The sequence below is a fragment of the Tympanuchus pallidicinctus genome, unplaced genomic scaffold (genome assembly GCF_026119805.1).
Source record: "Tympanuchus pallidicinctus isolate F22 unplaced genomic scaffold, pur_lepc_1.0 scaffold16, whole genome shotgun sequence".
Classification (NCBI taxonomy): domain Eukaryota; kingdom Metazoa; phylum Chordata; class Aves; order Galliformes; family Phasianidae; genus Tympanuchus; species Tympanuchus pallidicinctus.
The window spans coordinates 24970308-24995427 of NW_026294679.1; the positions used below are offsets into that span (position 1 = coordinate 24970308).

At 34.9% G+C, this 25120-nt stretch overlaps 1 protein-coding gene across 9 annotated transcripts in view; it reads left to right on the plus strand.

Annotated features, from left to right (window-relative positions):
• The window catches only part of CTNNA3 (catenin alpha 3), a 420268-nt gene that overhangs the window by 79593 nt on the left and 315555 nt on the right, over positions 1-25120 (plus strand). For all 9 annotated transcript variants that reach the window (XM_052678006.1, XM_052678005.1, XM_052678009.1 and 6 more), the window contains exons 6-7: positions 7577-7840; positions 15088-15291. In XM_052678006.1, coding sequence (XP_052533966.1) covers positions 7577-7840; positions 15088-15291 — 468 coding nt within the window. The remainder of the gene's footprint in view (positions 1-7576; positions 7841-15087; positions 15292-25120) is intronic.

Genomic DNA, 25120 nt, shown 5'->3' on the forward strand with positions numbered 1-25120 from the left:
TTAATATACTAGACAGGCTGCCGTGATCTCTTGGCTGTGTTAGTTACCCTATACTGTCAGCACATGTCTCTTGGCTTTCCTGTGACTGTTCCTGGATTCAGGCAGGTCCTGCATGGCCAACCTGATCTCCGTCTATGATCAAGTGACTCATCTTTTTGATCAGGGAAATGCTATTGACTTAGTATACCTAGACTTCAGCAAAGCCTTCAACACTGTCTCCCATAGTTATCCCTGGAGGAGCTGGCAGCCTGTAGCTTGCACAGATAAACTCTTTGCTGGGTTAAGAACTGGCTGGATGGCTGGGCCCAGAGTGGTGCGGTAAATGGAATCACTTCCAGCTGGCAACTGGTCATGAATGGTACTCCCCAGGGGTTGTATTGGCGCCTGTCCTGTTCAGCAGCTTAAAGTTCAACAAGGCCAAGTGCTGGGTCCTGCATTTTGGCCACAGCAACCCCAGACAACACAACAGGCCTTGGCCAGTGAAACTGCAGGTTTAGCTTGCAGATAAAATGTCCTATATTTTTGATAGTTGCTGTCTAATTACTGTGAACTCATAATCACTGATGAACATCCTTTCATCATCACTGTAATCCTCAATATGTTGTTTAGCTATCAATCTTCACTAAAAATTCTCACTAATCAACATCCAAAATTTCTTCCAGATGACAAGGCCCAAGCAGTCTCTCAAATAGAGATTTGCCCAATGCATCAAGTTGTCTTACAACATAGATTATACTTATCCAAAGACATCACAAAGTTTCCTTGCAGCAGCTGTTGAATGCAACATACAAATGCTATAGAAATTTTATTAAGCTAGAAAAATTATGCTCTTATATATGATTGTTCTTGATTATCTGAAGAGATTATAGTTATTGAAATTGCTTTCCAGTGTCAATTGTTACTATGTGATTAGATTTTTGGCAGCATCCTGTTTTCACTGTGGCATTAGCAGACTAAATCAATGGCTTTCACAAATTAATTTCACTGACTTTCATAGACAGCCTGAGTTCTCAGGGCTTGTTCAATAGAGTCCTCTAAAAAATTTCAAATGTTTCACATTTGGAATGTTTAACTGTGTTGAAAGTGATCGATATGACTGATTTTTATATCTAAAAATCCGCGTTTTGTGACTCCTTAATAATAACAGTTATTTTTGTCTAAGTCAGAAGAAGAGTGTCTGAAAGGGTGGGGAAAATAGGTAATAAGAGAGATTCCATAGGTGCCACCTGGGTGTTGAAAGTTGAGTAAGTGCAAAGTAAAGATGTATGTCTTTGTCAAACTTTTTCCCTAATTCTTTTCTTTTTTTAAAATGTATGAATATTGCTTTAACTGAGGAATATTTTCAGTATTGAAGTTCCCTAAAGCAGTTTCTAATTTGGTGATAACACTGTAGAGAAAAATTGGGATGAAGAACATTGAAATGAATTTGGGAACTTGGGCTGTTTATAAACAGACATCATTGGTTTCAGTGGATGCTTCCTTTTTTTTTTTAAAAAAAGAAAAAATATTCCTTAGACTGAGGCCATGAGATAGAAATAGTTTTTACTGATATCAGGTTAGCATGAAAAATCTGTGAAGGGAAGGATTATCTGTCTTTGAAAGAGAATGTCTCTTGGGATGCAGTGGGTATCTGTACAGAACCTTAGAATAACGGAATTGTTTGAGTTGGAAGGGACATTTACAGTTCATCTACTCCATCTTCCCTGCAGTGAATAGGGACATCTACAGACAGATAAAGTGCTCAAAGCCCTGTCCAATCTGACCTTAAAGGTCTCCAAAGATGAGGCGTCACTTATCTGGGCAACCTGTTCCCAGTGCCTCACCACTCTTATTGTAAAAACACCAAAAACAAACAAGCAAAACCAAAAAAAACCTGTTAGTTTAATTCTTTTGGTTTGAAACTGTTTCCCCATGTCCTGTCACAACAGAACCTGCTAAAGAGTCTTCCCTTTCCTTCTTACAGCCCCCTTTTGATACTGAAAGGCTGCAATCAGGTCTCCGTGGAGTCTTGTCATCTTCAGGTTGAACAGCGCCAGTTCTCTCTACTTCTCAAAGGGGAGGTATTCCATCTCTTGAACTGTTTTTGTGGCCCTTCTCAGAAAGCATTCCAGCAGGTTCACATCTCTCCTGTACTGAGGGCTTCACCTCCCTTGACCTGCTGGCCACACGTGTCTTAAAAATGGATATCATATTGCCTTTTTTCCAGTCGCCAGGAATATTACCTTACTGCCAAGACTCTTCAAATACCAGGAAGAGTGGATTTGAATGTAGTTTCTCTCATTTCTGTATTCACCTTGTGTAAGGAACAAATAACCATCATGTTAGATTTATGCAGTTCCTTTATGCTGAAGAGTTGATCCCAGCTGCAGCCTGTACAGTCCTACACTGCACTGTCAGCAGGGGAATGGAGACCCTATATTGCTTTTCTTAGGCAATACTGAAGAATGTGGATGGCAGGTTTAAGATCTGCTAGGGGATGAGGGAAGCTACAAAACTAACATTAGAAATACACAAATGTACAACTGTATCTCATGTTTGGGCTTAAAGAAGTTTATTTCAGAATTCTTGGAACTCTTTCCTTGAGCAAAAATAACTTCAATTTTGTATTAAAAATAAGTGCTATAGCAAAGTATAAAAGATTTATTCTGTTTCAGAAGCTGATTACACTCATTAGCTTTGAAGGTGAGTTCTCTGAAGGATTATACTTTTTAAAAATTCTGTACACTTTTTAGGAGTGATATTCTAATAATAAACTAAAAAGGAAATTGATTAGATAGTCTTTGAGTGATTTATCTTTTTAAAAGTGAGTTATTGTCCTATGAGAAAAGTTTTAATGTTTCATTAATACTTTATAAGAATAATCTAGAAGAGAGGAAGCATTACTGAAAGGTTATTTTGATGTTAATTAAGCTCTTCAATATAAAAGAACTCTAACACAATTTTAATATTTTATTCATAGTCCTCAAAACTGTTAGACGTTATATTGATTGCAGCGTGGCTGAGACTTGATGAAGAGAGAATATAATTTGTTTTGTCTTAGTCAGCAGCACAGCAAATTCTACCACTCACCAAAAACTCTAAATGAAAAACACTCTGAATTTGTATGAATCTTAGAATTCATGTGTCCTATGAACAATGTTGTTAATTGAAAAAAGCATAATGTTTTTGCAAAAACTAATGTTGCAATTTCCATTGGATTTGAGAGGATTTGGGATCAAATCTGTGTTTGATCCAATTGTAATTAATGGAAAATTAGTCATTAATAGATATGAATATAGAATATGGATAGAGAGAATCATAGAATTGTTGAGGTTGGAAAAAGACCACTAAGACAGTCTAGTCCAACCCCAACCCATCGCCACCATGCTTGCTAACTATATCCCCCCGTGCCACATCCACCTGATACTTGAATGCCTCCAGGGACAGTGACTCCACCACCTCCCTGGGCAGCCTGTTCCAATGCATCACCACTCTTCCTGAGAATAATTTTTTGTCTAATATCTGACCTGAACCTCCCCTGGGGCAATTTGACCCATGGCAATTTGAACCACGGACCGTCCCCTCTTGTCCTTTTGCTGTTACCTGATATTCATCTCAGTCCAGTGATTGACAGCAGGAAGTATAAGGGGGCATGAAGTACTAATGCAAAGTGTTTTGGACTTGCTGATCACTTGAAATTCATTTTCTGTATGAAATATTGAAAATAAAGTTTTTAAATACTATGCCTTAGAGGTAGTTTGCTTAGTAAATTATTTGTGAATGTGAAGTACAGTGCTGCTTTCACTGACTTACCTGGCTTTATTTTATTACTCTGTCCCTTTTAAATGAATTCTAAAATACAGGGCTTTTTCTGTACTAATAGTTTTACTGATGGTTATGAGTCCTCTTTCTCGATCAACTGTCTGCTATGTTATTTTTTGAAACACAGCAAGAGTAAAAAAGGGCTTTGTTCCAGAGGAAACCAGGGGCCAGATAAAGCGATATTTCTGTACACATTTCGTACACTTGGTATGGGGAATGAGGTGGAAGATATCTTTCTTCCTTTATCAAGATGGACTATTATATTTAATTTGTTGCTCTACATCTCTTAAGATTTCAAGGCTTCACAAGACCAGTAATATTGAAACCTGATAGTTAATGGTCGAAGGACTTCCTAAATTGTGTGAGTTCCCTCCACTCTATAATTTCTAACTGTTACTGATGAGAATGTTTTGTCTGACAGTGACATTACCTCCATGGAAGAACTGACTTTACTATCATTTGTGAAAACCACTGGAGTCACGGAAATGAATGTATTCTGTTAAGGCATATTAAGCTGAGAAGTTTGCAATTAAAATTATACGATGCTTCAATACAAGAAATTGATGCTACGCAGAAAACCTTGAACTAAAACCTTCTCATGCCATTTAATTAGATGAATCTCAACATGTTTTAATTCCTTGGTGTTCTTCCACATTATAGATACCATCATAAAAAATAAAAGGAAATCCAAATTCATAATTTTTAGCCATGTAGGGAAAATGAGGAAGTCAGTGTATGAACAGGTAGAGGATGCTTTGGCAAAACTGCTGCCACTGCTTTGTGAAGCCTGAAGCTCTTACCATTTCGGTTCTTCAAGGAAAAGACCATTTAAGGGTGTTTTGACTTTTCGAAATAAAGTAGCGGAGATTTGTTTCTGATGGTGACTGTGATCAGCTCTGGATTCATATTTGATACTCAAGGATAAACAGCAAAGCCCTGACTTAGATATTAAAAGGCAGATCACAAAGATACAAATTTGAGTTCTGCAGTGCTTGTCTGTAGGGTCCTCATAAAATTTTCTTTGCTGAAGTTTAAACTGTGACTGCTTTCCACTTCTTTCTTCTATTACTGAGAGATTATATTTTACTGCTGTTTCTACTGAACACAGTTGTCTTATGGGATATTGCCTGTGGTAGCCCTTGTACTAACCTTAAGAATTGTTACAATTCAGTGGGTTCAACACAGCTGGGTCCGTATGAGGGGATAATTAGTAAGACTTGCTGTTTTATTTTGAAGTATTATGTGCCTTATATTTTGCGTCTTATAAATTGAATTCTGACCAGTTTGAAGGGCTTTCAGATAACTGAACTTCCGATAGAATATTCACTTCAAAAATAATAAATATTTCTTGGGACTTTTCTGATTTTATGCACCAAAAATAATGATTAAATTTCTTAGGACAGCTCAACTCGTTTTTTTTTTTTTTTTTTTTTTTTTAAATGCTTTATTTCTTATATATTTAGAAATAAAGGAAATTGCATTTCCTGAACTTGCATAAGGAATGCTGCAGTGTTCATTGTTACTTGCTGTGAATCCAGGAAGATATTGTTTCCCATTGAGTCATTTCAATTATGGTAGTTGGAAGCTAGCACATAAAGAAATATGGCAATTTAAGCTGCAGTTAGCAGACAGCAGTCTGTTAACATAACAGACATTGACAACACAGTTTAATGTTGATCACATTCTGAAAATAACTATTTCAAAGGGTTTCAACAAAATGTTCTTACTTCATGGACTTAAAATTACTTCTGTTAGAAAGGAATGTTCACTTATAACACTCTTTTTTTCTGAAAAATACTTTTATTTTAGAAGCTTTTCTTATTTTCTGAATCAAAACCACTATCTCAAAAGTTATACTTCCCTGATTAGTAAAAAGTTCCAGTATCATTAATGTTTAAAACAAAAAAAAGCATTGCTTGGTGTTCACAAATTAGCAAATGAGATGCTTAAATGTATGCGTGACTTTAAGACACAAATCTTCATATTTCTCCAATAAACTTATTTAAATTCTGGAAGTTTTAGACATTGGTTAGGTGGTATAGCATTTTATGTAGCTATTGAGGTATAATGTGTATTTTAGCTTGTATTTTTGGACTGATCGTGGAAAATCTCTCAAGCATAAGGAAGAACAGGAGTGTGTGATGCAGCTGTCAGTGTTCTTGGTAGGGATGCATATCAAAAATAATAATTCAACTGCTTAAACCTTTTCTTCAACATTTTATTTTTGTGGATTAATACAATATATATAATCTCTACAATATAAATTGGATCAGTACTCCACTTTTCTCATATTATTCAAATATATTCAATGTAGAACATAAATGCTCATTGTTAACTTTTTTTTTTTTTTTAAATCATTTGGGGTTTGTTCTTGAATTTCATTATTCTGTTAAGAATTAAATAGTATTCTGCACTGAAGTGCCGTCAGGAAAGATGAACGAAAGTTCTAATCTAAAAAGAATCTCTGTAAAGGCAACTTGTAATTTTTATAAGAATTTTGGAAAAAAAGAAATCAAGTTCTGTATCTGCAGCTTTTCTTGACAAATACCAGTGCTTTAAATTATACAGCCATTCTTTCTCTGTATAGATTTTCACAGTACTTGCAGCAATTTATAGGTCCGGAGTACAGCTGCTGGAAGACATTTATTCTCAGTTCTGTATTAAATCTATCATATACCAATGCATTAACTTTCAGTACAGAGCTCAAGGGCTTTTGGCTTTTTCTTTCTTGGTCTGAGTTCCTATCCTATAACTGTTTGCAGGGTATACAAAAAACAATGGTGAGAAAACCCAGCTAATATGCAAGAAGAAAGAGAAACTGTTATTCATGGTAACAGTTAAAACAAACTGATTTTGCAGTGTGAGCTGAGTAGCCAAAACAGAGCATACTGTTAACATTTCTGAAAATGGTAATGCTAATAAGCTTGTTTTGATGGATCAACACTTTAGTTTCATTTTCTTGAGCACTGTTCTTTACACACATCAATTGTACATACATTCACATAGCAGCAACTTAACGTTCTCTGCAGTGTTTGAATTGAATGCTTCTTAAAATAGAGTGGAAAAATATGTCATTGAGTTATTTGACTCAATTTGCTATAGTTTTGTGCTTTTTTGGGAAGGAAAAAAGAAATCAGCTTATTTTGTATTGTTGACAGATATTTATCATAAATATTTTAAATAATCAAAGCAAATAATCAAATAGGGTATTACAGCAATGACAAAAAATATTTCAGAAATTTGTAATCCAATGCATTTCTTCAAGTAAATCTCTAGCTGCTGTTCTTTTCTACAGAGCACTTGGGACACAGGCAGCAGGGCGGGAATGCAACCACAAGAAATATGTTTAGATGTAGCAATCAAAGACTCCTTTATTAACCCTATCTACATCTCTGTCCTTCTCTACTGCTTATTAAGATAGACATGTTGGAGAGGAGAGAAGAGAGCTGATTTCCAGACCACTTTTTTCACAGGAAAATTCTTTTTAGAAGAGCAGAATGTGAATATTCCGTAGTGATAGTTATAAAATACAATTTAAAAAATGTGATTGTTTTACATAGGTCTTGTTCATTCCTTGTGAGATAAAGAAGATTCCATCACAAGTACAATTATAGATGTAGTCATTTTTCCAAATCTTAGATAAATGTAACTGGTGTCCTTAAACAGACTACAGATAGAAAAACGAACAAAAAAAACCCCAAACAACACCATTTATGCACTACTTGTCAGTTTTGAAGTGCTTTTGGAAATAAATATCATGTTCTTTTGCTGACAGGATTTGAAATCTAGTGATCAGCGAGATGAAATTGCTGCAGCACGTGCAACCCTGAAAGAAAATTCTTCTCTTCTTCATTCAATATGTTCAGCTTGTTTGGAACATTCGGATGTTGCATCCCTTACAGCCAGCAAGGATTCAATTTGTAATGAAATACAAAATGCCCTCAATGTGATTTCTAATGCTTCCCAAGGAGTTGGGAATAAAAAGGGACAACCTGCATCTTACAGAGCTACTCTAGGAAGTGCACTTGATGAGCTTGAGGTAGGTACACCCTTAAACTTTTCCCACTGCAATGTATTTCAGTTATTTCAGTTTTCATCTACTGCTGTTGAGTGAAAGATCAATGCTGCCCTTAGTCTTAGTCTGAATAGTATCACCCTAAATTATTTCACTGGAAAGAATCACTATTCAAAAATATTTGCAGTTAAGTATTTATTTCACTATTTTGCTTCTTTCAAACAGCATTTAAGAATTACGTCCATGCATGTAAGTAATGGTGGAGACAGAAATGTCCTTGAACTCATAAGTTAAGTTTATAAATAACAGTGATTCTCTAATGATTGCAATCACTGCTGCATTGACTGTGTTTGAATTAGTGCAATGCACAGTGATGCTATTTACTCTGAAACTTGTCAATGGGATCATTATGTAATTTATGTAATTGAAGATTAAGAAACCTAACTATGTCTTTATTTTTAAATTCACTCACGTTAAATTGAGATGAGAAATATACTTTAACAGATTAATGTTTTTACTTCTGTATTTAACCAAATATTTGGAGAATGTCTGCTCTTTCTCTACTTCTCACATAATTCTAGACTTCCACATCGAGTTTTCCCTTTTCCTCAGACTTTTCTGATTCTTCCACGTGTAATTTTTTCATTACCTTGCTAAAATTGGTAAAAGACCTCCTGAAGATGAGGTGATGGACTGCATTCCTCATCCGCTATAGCAGATGTAAGCCCAAATTAAAAAAACAAAACCAAAAAACAGAGTGCCTTTTTGGTTGTAAAAACTCGGTTTTGTCTGATGCCAGCCTTGAATGTTGATACATTCTTATGAAAATTAATATTGTGACTGATGATAATAGATTTTGTTTAAAATATTCAATGAATGGTTAAAGAAAGTTTGAAATCCCTATGCATTATAAATCTTGTAGTGGTAGTGTATTGATCAAAACAGACTTTTCAGTAATGCCCGAAGCTGAATTTGACAGGCTCTTTTTTTCATCCCCAAAGGAATGTGATTGCATATTATATGCCAGCCATTCTTGCTGTTTACACTAGGTTTTAAAGTTGTAAATTATTTTCTTACTAAATGAAAGAAAATCACTTGTGTGTTAAGTGATGTGATATGGTGATGCCCTGAATGGCAATGTAGTTTAAATTAGAGCTACTCTTTCCCTGTTTAACCTAGGGGAAAAACAACAACAACAACAACAAAAAAAAAAACAAAACCAAACAAACGTAAAATGAAACCAGAAAAAAAACCTCAAGAAGATAAAACAAAATTTGGCAAAGTGCTTGCATCATCTGACTGCAGATGAATTTATTCTGGCATATGTGAGCAGTACCATTTTAATGAGATTTTTTAATTGTCTTTACTTTCAATATTATTTTAAAATAGAAGAATTTTGGTAGTGGTTCCATGGAAAATTTTCTTCTGGATTGAATTTATTTTTATTGGAATCATAACAACATAAAGTCTCACTTGCAAAAAGCCATTTTGTAAATGGAATTTTAAATTTATTTTCACCTAGATACCACAAATTGGAATTTAAGCTGTATGTGTTAAATAAGCATAATTTAAACTTTTAAAAATGATCTTATGAATTAAATGATTGTGCTTTTCTTTCTTTAATGAAAGTTCTATGGGCTAAAGACCTGAAATAACTTTCACTCTTTCTTGTTGCAGCAAATAGAGTGCCATGAAATAAACTGATGTAGAAAATAGTCTGTTGGGAACAAATCTTGTTAAATATTTGTAGTGTAGAAAAGTATCACAGAGCTTACCCAACAGTCTAGTATATAGAGGGTTTGCAGTGTCATTCTCCTTTGCCCAGTGCTGGCAGTATCAGAGTAATTACAGATTTTTTTAATTGGGAAGCTAATAGTAAGAATTAGAACAGTTAACTTCTTAAATCAGTAGATGCTCAAGAATTTCTCTTATAGTTTCCATATGAATAAATGTATTATTTGTAATTAAGCACAAAACTATAACAAATTTAGTAGTGGGTATGTGGGTGCAGATTACCTATGCTTTTCACTAGTATTGCATTTTCTAAATGTGAAGAGATTTCTCACAGAATGATATGGGTCATCTATGCTTGACTCAGTGTGTTCATTTGACCTGTTGTTCATTAATGACCCTGGCCATGTAGCAAAATAGTTACATATGAGATGTTACAATACTGTATATCAGTCCAAAATGTCAGAAAATGCAACCTGGTATTATCTGAATTCTGGTCTTCCTCTCACTCTTCCATGGATCAGAAGGCAAATGAGGGGTAAAATAGCCAAGTAATAATTCTGGTTAGGTGCTCATTTATGTTTAAAATCTCAGGTAGCTAAACACTCATTAACCCTGTTAAAGCAGGAAAGTGTAACCATTTATTACATATCTGTCATTCCCCAGTTGTTTGGAAATCAAATTACCTTTTCCATTTAGAATACCGATCAGAATTTTTTTATGAAATTGCTTTTAGAATTAAATCTGTGGGCAGAATCTTAAATCATATTTTCCTGGTTACTGTTGCCTAGTAGTCTTCTTTCTTTAAATTTAGTTCAGAGCTAAACTATAGCAGCTTTTTGCCAGTACTATTTGTTCACCTTTTTGTGTGTTTTTTGCAAACTGCCTCCTAGGAGAACTTCTTTTCCAATTTTCATTTGAGATTTGAAAACAGTCATTTTGCTAACTAAATGGTTAACTGACTGTAGCAATCAGGCATGGCTTAGTCTTCTGTGATAAAGCTACTTCTTAAAGTGCAACTTCTTTCTGTTGTTATACTTGAATATTCTAGTTGTGAGTGCATTTTATGTTATGATGGACACTGTATAGTACAGGGTTGAGAATGCTTGAGATACAGGGATCTAACAGTGAAGTTGCTGATCCAGTGAGTAGTGCCAGAAGGATTTAACTGTAGCAGAGGTGAGGTACCACAGAATAATTTGGCATTCAAGGCTGTAATGTGAATGTGGCAGACGCACATGGATGTGTGAACGGGGTTGGTCTCTTCTCACTGGTGATGGGTGATGAGACAGGGGGAAGTGGCCTTAAGTTGCACCAGGGTAAGTTTAGTTTGGATATCAGGAAAAACCTCTTTACTGAAAGCAGGAATAGGCTCCCCAGGCTGGTGGTTGAGTCACCATCCCTGGATGTGTTTAAAAACTGTTTGGATGTGGTGCTCAGGGACACTATTTAGCAGAGGGTGGTTACAGTTAGGGTAGTATGGTGAGGTTGTGGTTGGACTCAATGATCTTTAAGATCTTTTCCAACCTGAACGATTCTATGTATTTCAAATCTCTAATACAAAATAAACATTTCTTCCATGTAAAAAATGGATATACTCACCTCTGAAAGTTGTTACCTCTGGAATGCCTTCCCTTATCATTTGCTGTGGAAGAGTAGTTTGAGATTATCTCTTTGATATAAGTTAATTAAAAAAATAGAAACAATAACAAAAAAAACCCAGTAAATATTTAAACATCAGTGTCTAGCTTCGTACAGTTTTTACTAGTTGATCAAATGCAAGCCTTTTCCTTTATAGCTCTGTTGTGTATTTGGATATAGCTGAAGTAATGGAGACCTACATAAAACATTGATTAAACACGTTGTAGAAACATGTAGGAAAACAAAGTTCCCGTTGCTGAGAACTATTTGAATTCTGATCTTGAAGTTATGCATTCTTCTTAGAGAGGTGACAGCTGAAAGGGTTTTTTCTCCTCCATTTCAGAGTCCATAAAGGCATCTCTTACCATTTTCTTTCAGTTTTCTATACTACATTTTCATAATTTTTTGCATAATGTTTGAGATACAAAGTAACTTAGCTTGCCTCTAGATAAATAGGGTGAAGTTTTCTTTTGTGTTTGGACATATTATCATTTGCTGTAATGAATTTCAATAAAGAGAAGAAAACGGAAAAAATACATACCTCAGTATTAATATTCTTGATGTGTTTCCATGTTATACTTGTGAACAATTGGTATCTTACTACCTTCACATTTCTGGAGATGTCTTTAGATAAATTTCCAACTTTATATGGAAATAGCTATTGTAGAAAAGGACAAAGGCCTCTTAATATTTAACTAAGAGCTCAGTCAGCTAAGGTCTGACTGTAGGCCTTGGACAAACCAGTCTGGCTCCATCCACTGCCAGTAAGACTTGAGGGTATATGGAGATAGAGAAGGAAAGCAAGCAGTGCTCCTTCTCTCTCTCTCTCTCTCTTTTCTTTGAATTTTCTCCTAAGAGGCAGGGACTACCAGGCCCTGACAAAATTTTAGTATTTCTTCTCTCTTGGAGACTGCAGAAATCAAATTTGTTATCAATACTGAGAATTATTCAACTCATTCCAAATTCTTATTTATTTCTGCAAGAGACTGAAAACAGAGGACTGCCCTTATTCCTTTGCTTTGTTAGCAAGGGAAGAGGTAAATAAAATTATGGCCTAATATCAGTTTCTGAAGTTACGTGTGAGATTATTGTTTCCATAGTCAGAATATTTTGGTTTTCTACAGCTTTTAGTTTGAAAATTATTAAGGGATACAAATAGGGTAAGTGCAATTAAATTGGCTTTTTAAAGTACTAAATCTTCCCTCCTGCTTACATTCAAACTCCTTTCTGGTTTACTGTTTCTTTCTGGATAACAAAAGGAGCTAAAAACCCAGAATTTGGAAATAGTTGGTTACTGCTTTAACTTAATCTAAGATTGCTTCTACTGGATGCATAAAAACTCTTGACATAAACCTATAAACTATTTTAATGATATATCTTGTCACTTAAAGCAAAAATTCATAAACTCAGTGACACGAATTCATATAGTTTTGGACTTTATTGTCTCAGAAGAGACAATTGTAAATTGAAATGACAGTAGCACAGTCTGCTTTTATTTATTTCTTTTGTGTGCTCTGATGTGGTATTAAAATTCCCAAATCAACATGGTGAATGTGAGACAGATTCTCAGAAGTACGTTTTCCTTCTGGTCACTGTGAAATTTGAGGACTAGAGTTTGAGTGGTACCAGTTTCTGATAGGAAGTAGAATAGGAGCCTGAAATTTTTATCCCCAGGATTTTAGAAGCTACTTAATAAGGTTTGGTGTCCAGTCATGTTATGTATGTTAATAGGCTTATGTACTGAGAGTACTTAAATAGTAAGAGTACTTTTAAATGAGGTGGTTGACTTCAGAGCTATGGATCAAGAGTGAAGGTGAAACATTTAGAAACCTACACTGCTCCAGCAGGATGGCAAATAACAAACTTGCATTTAAAATTGAGTATTGCAGAAATCACCTGTGCTGCCTGATGGCAGTATTAAAATACTTCATTTGGAAATACTCAGATAATTGAGTCTTATTTTCTCTAGTTTCTCTGGAGAATCTCACAGCTGTTTAAAAGAAATTGTTGTGTATTCTGGAAAAGATAGGAGAACTAAACCTGTAACAAAAAGACTTAATCTCCCTAACTCTAGCTATTACATAATAGTGCACTAAAAAGTAATATAAACTACAAAATTGAAGGTAACTGATGTTCCCTTTCCTAGATATTCATGTTGTAATACAACGTTTTTTTTCTTAGTACTTTTAGAACTTCCTAAGCTAGACAGTACTTGAAATCTAAATTGGAAAAATAATTAAAATTTTCTGGCTTAAAAGCAGTTCACATATTTAATAGCACAGATAAATTCTGGCTCACCTGACCTGAATTCCACTTTAGGATATATGGCATGGTTTTCTTGTTTAATATGTTTTTTCTGATAGCTTCGAATATGGATCCAGCTAAGCGGACTTATGTGGAATAGAGACTTGACAATCTGGACAGAAATGACAAATTCAGATGTTCAGTTTGATTAAAAATGAGTAGTTTGAATTTCTTTAAATGCTGAAGCTTTTTCCAGTATACTTGCTTTTGCAATGTATGAAAATGTCACTTCTCCCTTTCTTGTTCCTTAGAGTATTTGTCTGTCACAAAAACATAATTAGTTTTACCATGCCAAAGCACTTCGTTGCTTTTGCTTATCAGAGCTGGTGAAAAGTAAGAGGATGCTTTGGTGTCCTTTGAAAATACACTTATTGAACTACTAATTTTGCTTTGTGGATATTGAGCCTGTTAAACATAGCAGCAGCCAATTTCTGCCTTGGTGTGTGACTGTATTAGACTTAAAATCATCAGAATTAGACTGCTCTTATAACATCTCAGTGATGAGCTGTCACTGCTGTTTGTGTTTGTTATCCAGATGCCATTCTGATCTCTACAACTCTAATATTGGAGATACTGACCCTCCCTATAGAAATTCAAACAAAGCTGAGCCTCCACTCTGAAATACTTAAAACATGAAACATTACTGAGTTGAGTTGTATATATCACATACTCAGTGCTATAGTTGTATATAGAGATAAAAGCTTAGTATAAAATTTCAAGGCAAGTGCATGGCAGACCCACTATATGGGGGAATGAGGAAGTCAAGAAATCCAGATGGGGACAAGAAACAATTTCAACAAATACTTTTTAACAACAATGGTGATAAAACTTACAGTGGAGAAACAATGCTGTCTGAGAACTTGGAAAGGTGTGGTATGCAGTTGCCTCTTTTAAGACATACCTTCTGTATGACTCTGAGGCTGATTGGCAGGGCCCCAGTTCTTTGCCTGTAAAGTGAAGTTTATAGCTTTCAGTTTTGGAGCAGAATATTGTAAAAAATGCGAGACCAAGTAGTAAGATACTTCATAGATAAAAGCACATGCATATTTATAAAGAAAACAAATAGTGTTTCTGATTTCAGTGAAATGCCTTGTAGAAGAAATGACAGGTGCAGGTGTAGAAGAGACTGAAGCAAAGAATGAAAAATACTCAGTCTCATGAAGTTAAAATAGGAAACAAAGACAACTTGGAGATAAGGTAGTTGTGACATCAGAAGATGTCAACATGGCAAGCAGGTAGATGTGATCTTATTCTGTGAGGCACTTTGCTGTGAAAGAGCTGAAGCTGGAAAGCTCAGATACCAGTTTAGCACTGAATCCAGGCAAGCAGAATTTCATAACTTGGATGTTGGACTAGAACTAGTGAGATCTTGCTGGCAGAGAGAATTTGGTTTTGTCTGCAAATGATCTGTGTCTGTAGCCAGTGTAAGGAGACTGGGATCTGCCATAGTCCAAGGTATTCTTGACATCAAGATGAAAGAGCTAGTTGGAAGTTAAGGAAGACTAATGTCACTGTGGTTCATGCAGATGAAAAACAAAGTGGCAACTTCAGTAGGCTGACTATTCTTACCTTTACTTTCTAAAAATACTTTCCAGCATTTGATCATCCAGGATCCTCTTTTAGTGAGTGAAGACAAAATAAGGCCATCGCTAGAGAAACGTTTGGAAGCCATTATCAGTGGAGCAGCTTTGCTAGCTGATTCTTCCTGCACACGTGATTTCCATCGAGAGCGCATCATTGCTGAGTGCAACGCTATCCGTCAAGCTCTCCAAGACCTGCTTTCTGAGTACATAAACAATGTAGGTAACCAGACTTCTCTCTTTTTTAAGAAATGTTTGTTGTGAATATGTATTGAATAGAAGTAGTTTGGCATGAATGTCTTGTAATCGCTTGTGGTTTAACCTCTATTTCTCATCGTGATCTTCACAAGGTTGAAAGGAAAACTCGTCTATATATAAATTTAACCTAAACCTGAGTACAGACCTCCAGAATGAGTAAAAATTCAATTATGTTGTGCAGACTATGGAAAGTGCTGTATAACAGGTATGGCATGCGTGTTTATATAATTTTATACTTATTGTGAACAATAACTAATACAGAATATATGTGATTCTTCTTATGCTACGAACAAAAGTTTCATCATAATTTCACCTTCTTATTTCCTCTTAAAATCTGATGCCTGAGATATAATTTTAGAGTGTTCACATCACCGTGTTTGATTTGTTCAAGGGCACTGAATTACAAGGGCAGAAATGACTTAATTGCTAAATTAGAAAGCTAGGATGATCAGTGAATCCAGAAATCTAGTAGTGTGAAATTCTTGTAGGCCAATTCATCTGTGAATTTTTGAAAATTAATATAGTTTTTTAAAATAACTATTTGATTTTAAAAATGGACTTAGCACTTCTTAATTGTTGCATGATGAAACAATGGAGGCTCAGATATTAGTATGCGTACACATTGTTAATATTATGCCTTTCCTCTGGAGACAGTTTTTGTATGTATATAGTTCTTATCAAAATAGTACTTGAAGATTCATTCACCACACTTAGAGAATAATTGTATGATACAGCTGTTCGTTTTTTTTTTCTGGATGCTGAATTTGCTTTCTCTTTTTTAAGCTGTAATAGTTAAACCAGACCATAACTGTCCTAGTGAAAGTATTTTCTTTGTCATATCCTATTGTAATTAGGGTAACAAAACATAGGGACTAAAATGATTTATGCATATTGGATGTATTTTCTTTTTGCTGATGTTGTCCTTGTTAATCTTTTTTTATTCCAGAAATTAAAGTACAGAAGTGAGATGAAGAATTACTTTTCTATAATTACCTGTGAATTCCAATTCCTCATTCATTCCTTATATGAGATAAAGATGTATTTACTAATTTTTACTCAGAATGTGTCAACAGTTTCAATTGAATATTACACATTTCTTGTACCTTTGGTGGTCCTGTAGACATGGGTTAGCCATGTGATATTTCATTTCTATGGTTAGCTCGATACATTGGTATCTGATACCATCTGCTGCAGATATCTGTTGCAGCATCTGTTCTAGATCAAGTTTGCTCATAAATGGCAGAAAGTTCAGTATGGAAAAGCTGAACAACCTGAAGTAGACAGGAAGTATGGAAGTTTGCTAATTTGATGTATAACAATACATATCAGTCCAAAAAAAAAGGGTTGAATTATATTTGGAAGAAGTCAAAATATATGATTGTAAGTCACATGGTCTGAAATTTTTACCTTTAGAACAAAACTGTGATTATCTTTTTTTTTTAATCTCAGAAACAATAATATTTCTAGAGTTACATAATGCAGGCTAAGGTAAATGAAGAATATATTGCTCAACTCAAAGTGCAAACTTGAGAAAGTCAAGTAGTAGCTGTTTAAATATGGCAAATAGAGAAAGTATTATATAATTTGCTGCAAAACACACTGTCTGAATACAGTTGCAAGTATGAGGAGGAAAGTATGAAGGAGGAAATACGAAAAAGTCTAACGAATGTGTTACACTGATAAAATGTCAGGAGAGAGTTGAAAGATTTTTAGTTTTCTTCAGTGCTCTTGATCTGCTTATGCAATTAATGCTGAACTCAGTGGATATACTATCACCAGTGCTTGTTTATGGCTGTTACTGAGACAGGATTAAATAAATTTTTCAGTGAGAAGATTTTTAGATGTCAATTACTTTATTTTATAACTCTAACTCAGAAGAATTGAGAATAAATTCAGTAGAGTGTGTTGGTTTATTACCACTTTCTGGACTCTTGTATTAATCATTTCAGTAAGTTAGAAATGTGAATTGAATGAGCTGTAGATGTTATGCAAACCATTTGTTAACACAGTACAAGTTAAGAAAAAGGTGGTGAACTCTTTCCCTGTCTCTGGGAGCACTACCATGCTCTACAAGTCCCAGTTCTACACAATGCATTTTTGTGCGAGTCCACATGTATGCTCTCACGGTGTATTTGTGCCCTGAGGTACAGAGGCTCTGCATCTCAGCTTGAGCATGAGTAGAATTTTTCCTTGCCTTGTAACCATCAAGGTATGCTTTGTTTAATAGGCCTGTTATTCCAAGGCTACTTAGCTCCCTGAGCTGGAATACAGAGATGGGGAGGAGAATAAATTTAGGTCTGTCAGCCTGATCTCAGTATTGGAGAAGGTTATGAAGCAGATAATCTTGACTGCAATCATGCAGTATATGAGGGATAACCAGGGGATCAGACTCAGCCAGCATGAGTTCATGAAAAGCAGGTCCCTCCAGACCAACCTCATCTCCTTCTATGACCAGATGATCAGCCTGGTGGTTGAGGGACAGGCTGCAGGTGCAATCTACCTAGACTTCAACAAAGCCTTTGACTCTGTAGGTCTGACTATACTAAACATATGTACAGGAACTTTTGATTTGTTTCTATTTGAAACACTGAGGAATGTAGCCTTTGTTGTTCCTAAATTTGTTTTTTATTTATCAATTATTCTAAGTCTCTAATAAACCAGAAGAACATAAAATTAGGAGCCTCTTGGGTCAGTGATTGAAATTTAGGGCTTTTACTGCAAGCTGGAAGGAACATCTTTTAAACAGAAACTGCCACTTATGTAAGTGGCTACTTATCACAAGGGCTGTATCACAGTGAGGTGATGTGATGGATATTTAAGCAAAATAGTAGAGGCCCACTTGGTCTCCAAGCAGCTTAAGGTTTTTTTTATCCACAAAATAATTTAGTCATATTGTATTTATACTTCTTTTGAAAGACAATTTTTTTGGGGATGTTTCTGGATTATTTGTGTGCTGTTACTATTGTCTCTTAATTTTGTGCAGAGATCTGTATTGGTACATACATTTGCACTTCAGAACATCAAATAGCAGAAATCACTAATGTGAATTTGGATAGTTTATCTGTGGTAGAATGATACTGTGGTGAGTGGATAATAATGTATTTATAGGAACAATCATTTTGTTCTAGTAATAAGCACTTGCATTCTTCTGAGGACAAGCTATTGTCATGTCTCTGTTCATCCTTCAAAACTGAAAATTATTGGATGTACTGGAGTTCAACAATTTTCACTCGTGTTTCTTGAGTTTTCCTTTTGCTTTTATTCCCAGTCATAATAGGGATGTGCACTCAGCTGGGTGATGAAAAAGAATAATAGGGTTGTGAGTTGTGCATGTGTGTTAAAGTGGGCTGTAGTGAGCATCTATTAGGATGACAGGCACTGCTTTCTCTGCTTTCATTAGTAGACATGGTATAACTGAGTAATTATTCTGCACTACCTGTGGATTTGAATAAAGATCACTTGCTAGATTATTCAAGCAAGGCAGAAAAAATGTTGAAAGAAGGTGGGGTATATTGTGATAGCTGATTTCTTGAGTTAAAGTTTTTTCGCTTTGGAATGTTGTTTCCTGAAATTAGAGTTTATTAGTTCTCAGGATTTTTCATTTTTGGTTGAATGTATAGCTGTATTTTGTTGTTCACGCTTAGCTAGTATACCTTATACCTTTCCTCATACATTGCAATTTCTTATTTGTTGTGTATTTCAAACTCACCTGTTTCTTAACTAGGTTTTTATTTTAAAATTACCTAAGATTGGGGGCAAATAAGGTCAGTAAAATTACATGCATTGTTGTTGCCATTTAAAAAGTTTGTAATCTTGAAAAATGTATCAAATCTGTATTTATATCAGAAAATGTTTCTGAAAACAAAGTTTTGTTCTTGCTAAAGAAACTAGCCAACTTGATACAGATTGAAAAATGTGTCTGTACCACGGAATCGTTTCTTCTGTTAAAAAGTATTTCACAGAAGTGTCTCGCTCACAAGTCACAGACTCGCTCACAAGTCACGTGTGAACGTGCAAACAGTCACCAGCTCCGTAACTTTATTGGCAGCTTTGGAGGTGCCTGTGATTCTTGTGCCGTAAGTGATGGTGTTTGCTGCTTCTTACTGTACCACCGCTGTATTGTACGTACTGAGTTTGGCAAGGAGCATAGTCAAACCTTCCCTGCTCCCACCAGGGGTAGTTTCAGTCTGTTACTGAGATTATTAAGAAAGTGGTGGAAGTCTAATAATTAATTTTACCTTGCTGGTACAGCTATGGAACTTCATTTCTATGGGTTCCCTGAATGTTGTTTGAAACTTTCTGCTTCACCATGGGCTTGTGTCCACAACTTCTCAATACAGGACACATTTGGATTTGAAGCATGTTTGGATCTAAGCATGCAAATTGTACATGAGAATAATAGCACCAGGCAAACAAGGATGTTTGGTAATGGGGGTGTTATCTAAGACAGGAATGGATTGTAATCTGCTGAGCTTTCATGTTCTCTCTCTTGCTAAAAGAAAACCAACAACCAACAAAACAGTGTGTAGGACAGAGTCATGTGTTGATGTGGACGGGGAAGGTCTGGCTGTAAGAAAGACATGCTGGTTAGTTGGAACTTGTGCAATTGCATCTGTGTAGATTTCAAATTGTAATTGATGTTCACTTCTGTGAGCCCAAACACTGGAAATTTAAAAACAGAAAAAGGGTGGAAAATAAGATGTTTTTATTGCTGGCATAGTTCTGGGTCTTACGATTGGTCTTGACTCATGTATTTGAGTGCTGTGGAGTACTAGTGCCTTGTTTTACTTATGTATTGAGTGGTCTTTACCAGCAGGTTAAGGATTTTTCTTTATTTTTCCCTGAATTTCTAAACAGCAAAATGTGTAAACAGTGCTTTTATTCAGATATTTTTCTGTAGAAAGAATGGATTAAAATGTTTTTTATCCTCTTTATATTATTTTCCGAAACTACTCTTAGAGAGAAGTTTGGAAGTCAGGTGTAGCAAAATATAAAATGTATAAATATCAGTGTATGGTGTGTGGGTGGAAAGCATCACTTGGATCTTGTCTATTCAGGGTTTTTAATTACTTTCTCAAATATGATGTCTTTGGGGAAAAAAAAAATAATTCCAGTAAAATTAGTATGCCCATATGGCATATTTTGCTGGCATTTACAGAGGAAAACGTAATTCTCGTAATTCTCTTGCTGATATTGGCTAGGTACTTAAGGTGACTTTAAATACTTCTATAGTGAGCTTTTATACTTTGTAAGTATAATTGAAAATTATTTTTCTGCTGTTGGCTTTGTCAAAGAGTTATAAAGGAAATTAGGTATTAAATGTTCGGAAAGAAGATGTTAGTATGTTTAAACAATAAAAGTAATCTAGAAAATTTCCTGAATAGATTTACAGATAAAAAATAAGCTGCAGCTAAATTTACCTGATTTTGTGGTCTTGCAGAATTTCTGGTAAACTCAGATCAAACATCAACTAGAGATATATAATAAAAGGTTTTTCATTCTTAAGCTTTGTTTTTCATTTAACGATTCTGAACCAAGCTATTTCTAGGATTAATCTGATGTTATTTAAGGGCTTTCACTGCAGTAATGTAGGGTGATGACCAACTCATGGCTCTGCAGAGGGTGATTCTGTACAGTAATTTCTAATTTGAATTTGATATACTTCCTCTGCTGTTAGGTATATCAGGTGCTGTTAGGTATATATGTTGAAAACTTTTCTGTTTTTAAGGAACTTTCAATGCAGTAGCATTTCCTCTTTCCAAGATGAAATAAATCCTTGATTGTGGTAATTAAAAAAAACATTGGAAGAAAATATAACAAATGCTTGTTATTGGAACATCCACCTATCTATTTAATATATACAGAGATAGATGTATATATTTTACAATTTGTGCAAAATTACTGTCATTATGTGAAGTTTTTCTTAACCACTTTCCTGTTTTCTTAAGAATCTTAAACTTATCATTTTTCTAACAGTTAGTGTGTCATTTCTAGGGGCACTGCTGAAGTCTGGTATTTCAGAATGCATTTCTGCTGTCTTCGTATAGAGTAGCTGATTTTTCAAATCAAACAGCTGCAAAGTTTAGTAGCATACATTAAGTAAATTTTTCTAATTACTCTTACTGAAAAATCCTTGCAATCTTATGTTACCATGTTTTTTTTTTAATATTGTTTCATTACCAGTAGTGAATATTAAAGAAAATTTATGTAAAGGTAGAAGAAAAGGATAAGCCAGCTACCTAACTAGTTGCTGTATTTAGCAATAATCTAGGATTATCTTTTCTATTCAATGTTTCTAATTTTTTCTAAACCTTAACATCGAATATGAAGAGTTATCCGTCTGTGAAAGGAAATAACCATTGAATGAATTCCCCTTGCTCCTTTCTTTCAGAATATAGTTAGCACTTTTGTGGAGAAATGAAAATTAATAGTCAGTTTGGATGCCATGTGAATTGGAGAAAATAACTTTAAGCAACAACTTAATGCTTTGCTGTGTGATATGTTGGCATAGAACAGCAAGAAGTTTATCTCTCCGGAGAAGTCCCATTTCTGTCATCTCTCAGGACATCAAACTGCTCCTTTTCAGAATGGAGGGCAGCTCTGCATGAATCTGCAAATTGCACCTGGTGCAGAATTGAGGGCTCATGAAAGAGGGAAGTGTTTTCACAGATTTAAATTGACGTATTACTCCTATAGCCCTTCTTCTCCAGAGGATGTAGGCAGGATGGATATACAAAAGAAGTTATTGAGTAGTACGAGTTTCCTCATAAGCTGTTGGCATGAAAACAGTATGGCTGACAGTGATTCATCTGATCATATTAGTGGGAATCTTTTTTATCCTACCATATTTATAACTACATTAGAAAGATTTATCTAAATTTAGTATTGCAGAATCCACCCAAGAATTTTATGTCCCATAATCTGTTCATGAACTTGAACTTAATAAGAAAGAGCTGATTGAAATTCTGCTGTACAAGATTAAATGAAAATATTACATTTGTATGTTTTCTCATATTAACTTTTTTCTCTGAAGAAAGCTATTATACATTGTAAAACAAGAACAGCAAAAACCAAACAAACAGCAGTACCTTGCCAACAAAAAAGAAATTTCTAGCATTTCTTCTGACAGAAATTTGCAACAACTTAAGAATATTAGTAAAAAAAAAAAAAAGGAATAAATGATACTTAGTATTAAATGTTACCATTGTACTCAATGTTTAATATGTATTGTTTTAACAATCAAATAACTATAGAAGTGTCAGTGTTGCTTTTCCTACTGTCTGTATGCAAAAGGTAATAATATTTCTTTGCTTTCTTTTGACTCCAAGAAGAGTGTCATAAATGACATTTAATCAACCCAATAAAAATCGCTAACAGGCAGAGAAACAGCCAGCTTGACAGACTGCGTGTTGTGAAATGTTTATGTTCTCAGCGTGTTCTTTATGCATTTAATATGCAGCTCACTCTGAAAGTTATGCCTCTTATTTACTTCCAAGGAAAGTAAAAGAAAGAGCACAAGAGCACTGTTTTGATAGAGCAAATTCTCAGCTAAAAAATACTAGTTTAAACATAGTCATCACCATTAGCCGATTTGCACGAACGAGCTAATCGAGACAATCATCATTTTAGCATGACAGCTGTGCATGGCTATCCAGAATGTGGCTGGTCTTTCACATCACTGTTTCTGCTGCTGAAACTCACCATGCACTGTCTCACTGCATTCACATTCACCAGTTGGTCTATGTAAGCATTCAACAAGTGTCAGTGAATGTCAGTGGGTGCCACTTTTTCTCTTTTTTATTGACCTGTTCAGGTTTTCAATAAAGAAAATCAATAAAGATCCCTGTATAGTAAATGGTTGATATTTAATGGACAGCAAAGAATACGTATTTTTTTATTTGGTGGAAATCTTGTAAATATAAGACAAAAGAGGGCAGTTCTTCCAGAAGTTCTACTGGAGTGTTAGACAAAAACTTATGAATTTATTCTAGAACAAACTGTAGTTCATTCATCTGCTTTACTTGTTCCAAATGTGTTTGGTGGATATGAAGGAAAAAGGGCTTCATTATGCATCAAGCTGTTTTTCTCCCTATAGACTTGATAATCTAAAGACATACTATCAAATGTCACTATTTTATGTGATGTATTTCACTGTTCAAAACACAGGCTTTTTCCTGAGTTGAAATTAAATTTGCCGTCAGTAAGGAAATAACATGATTGATGTACTATTTACACTTGACCAGCTGCTAATGAATTCTCATTCAATATCTTGTTGGCTTGTGCTGAAGTAGTACATAAAGCAACCTTGAAAATAGCCTCAAGTTCCTGAAAGTACAAAAAAGAAAAAATTAACTTATTCTGACACTTTTGGTCTATGGACTGTTATATAAGCTCTGACTTCTGTACTGGGATTATGTGATTGATGGTATCATTTTTGCTGTTTGATTGTGTACTATTTATTGAATGTTACTGCATGTTGTATTTTGGCTATGAGGCAGGGAGAAGGGTTGCTAATTTTTCTTATTGGTCTCTGTTAGCCCTTGTTCATATAGAGCCTTACTGGAGGAAGGGAGTATGCCCTTTCTTTGAGCACAGCTGAGCCTACTTGAGACCCATGTCTGCAGTTTACCAAGCTTTGGATTGTGTCTCTCTTGGAGGATACTTTAGAGAAAGGAAATACTTTTTCTGTGGATCTTGTGGGATTTATGTCCGATTTTTGCATCTTAAAAAATAAAATCACTGAGAATACTTAGCATGAGTACAAGTTTGGAGAAAGGATATGTTATGAGCAGAGGAGGCATTGTATGACCAACACTTGATTTTTAATTTCTTTTATATTGCAGAATAGATTTTTCTCCTCTTACACAATTGTGTTGTGATACAGCTTACCTTCAGTGGCTGAAAGTCTTTTTTACTTTTCATTATGTAAAGGTACAAAGGACTCCATCTGAATTCTAACAGAGAAGGACCAATCACAATAAAGGCTTCTAATTTCAGATTTTAAATCTCTTTTTGGATGGGTTGGCTGTTTCAGTATGAGATGGAAGGAGATGTTCTCATTAAACATGCTTTTAAGTATAGGAGAAATTTCAGAAGGCTGCAGGCAAGTACTTTGCTGTGTGCTCATCCATCGTGTTGTGTCTATTGCTTTTCTCAAACTATGCTAAATAAAAATCTAATTCTTCTTTCTGCTGCTAATTCTCTCAACTACAAAAAGGCCAAAATCTCAATTACTTTTAAATGTCAAATCTGCTGAGGCCAGTGGTGGAGCTTGAACTGACATCAGTGGAGCTAGAAAGCCTCTTTGTTTCTAAGAGTGAAACTTATTTCTGCGGATATAAAAAGGAGAGCTGTGTAGTGTCTGGTACATACATCTTTTTAAATGGCTCTTTTTAACTTTTTAAAGAGAATAGTTTTTTTGCTGAATACTTAATGCTGTGCTTTTCACTGTTGTCTACATTGGCAGACGCCCACATGCAATACAATGTCTTATACCTTTCTTGGAAAAAAATACTTTTTAAAAATGCTGTCAATTTTTTTTTTTAATAGTATGAAATTGTGACCTCTTTAATGTTTTCACTTTTCCTCTATGCAGTTTTGCTATTTTCTTTTTCTACTGACATTCATGCAAGATGAAAGAATTTATGCAAGGCAGAAGGTATTTCATTGCTTCTGCATTCTGTACAAGAAATTCTGGCTTGACTTACTGTTTAAGCTCAGCAAACTACTAAAAGAAAGGAGTTGAATAAAATGTCATTTCTCCCATTTTCCTCACTTGTTATTTATCAGT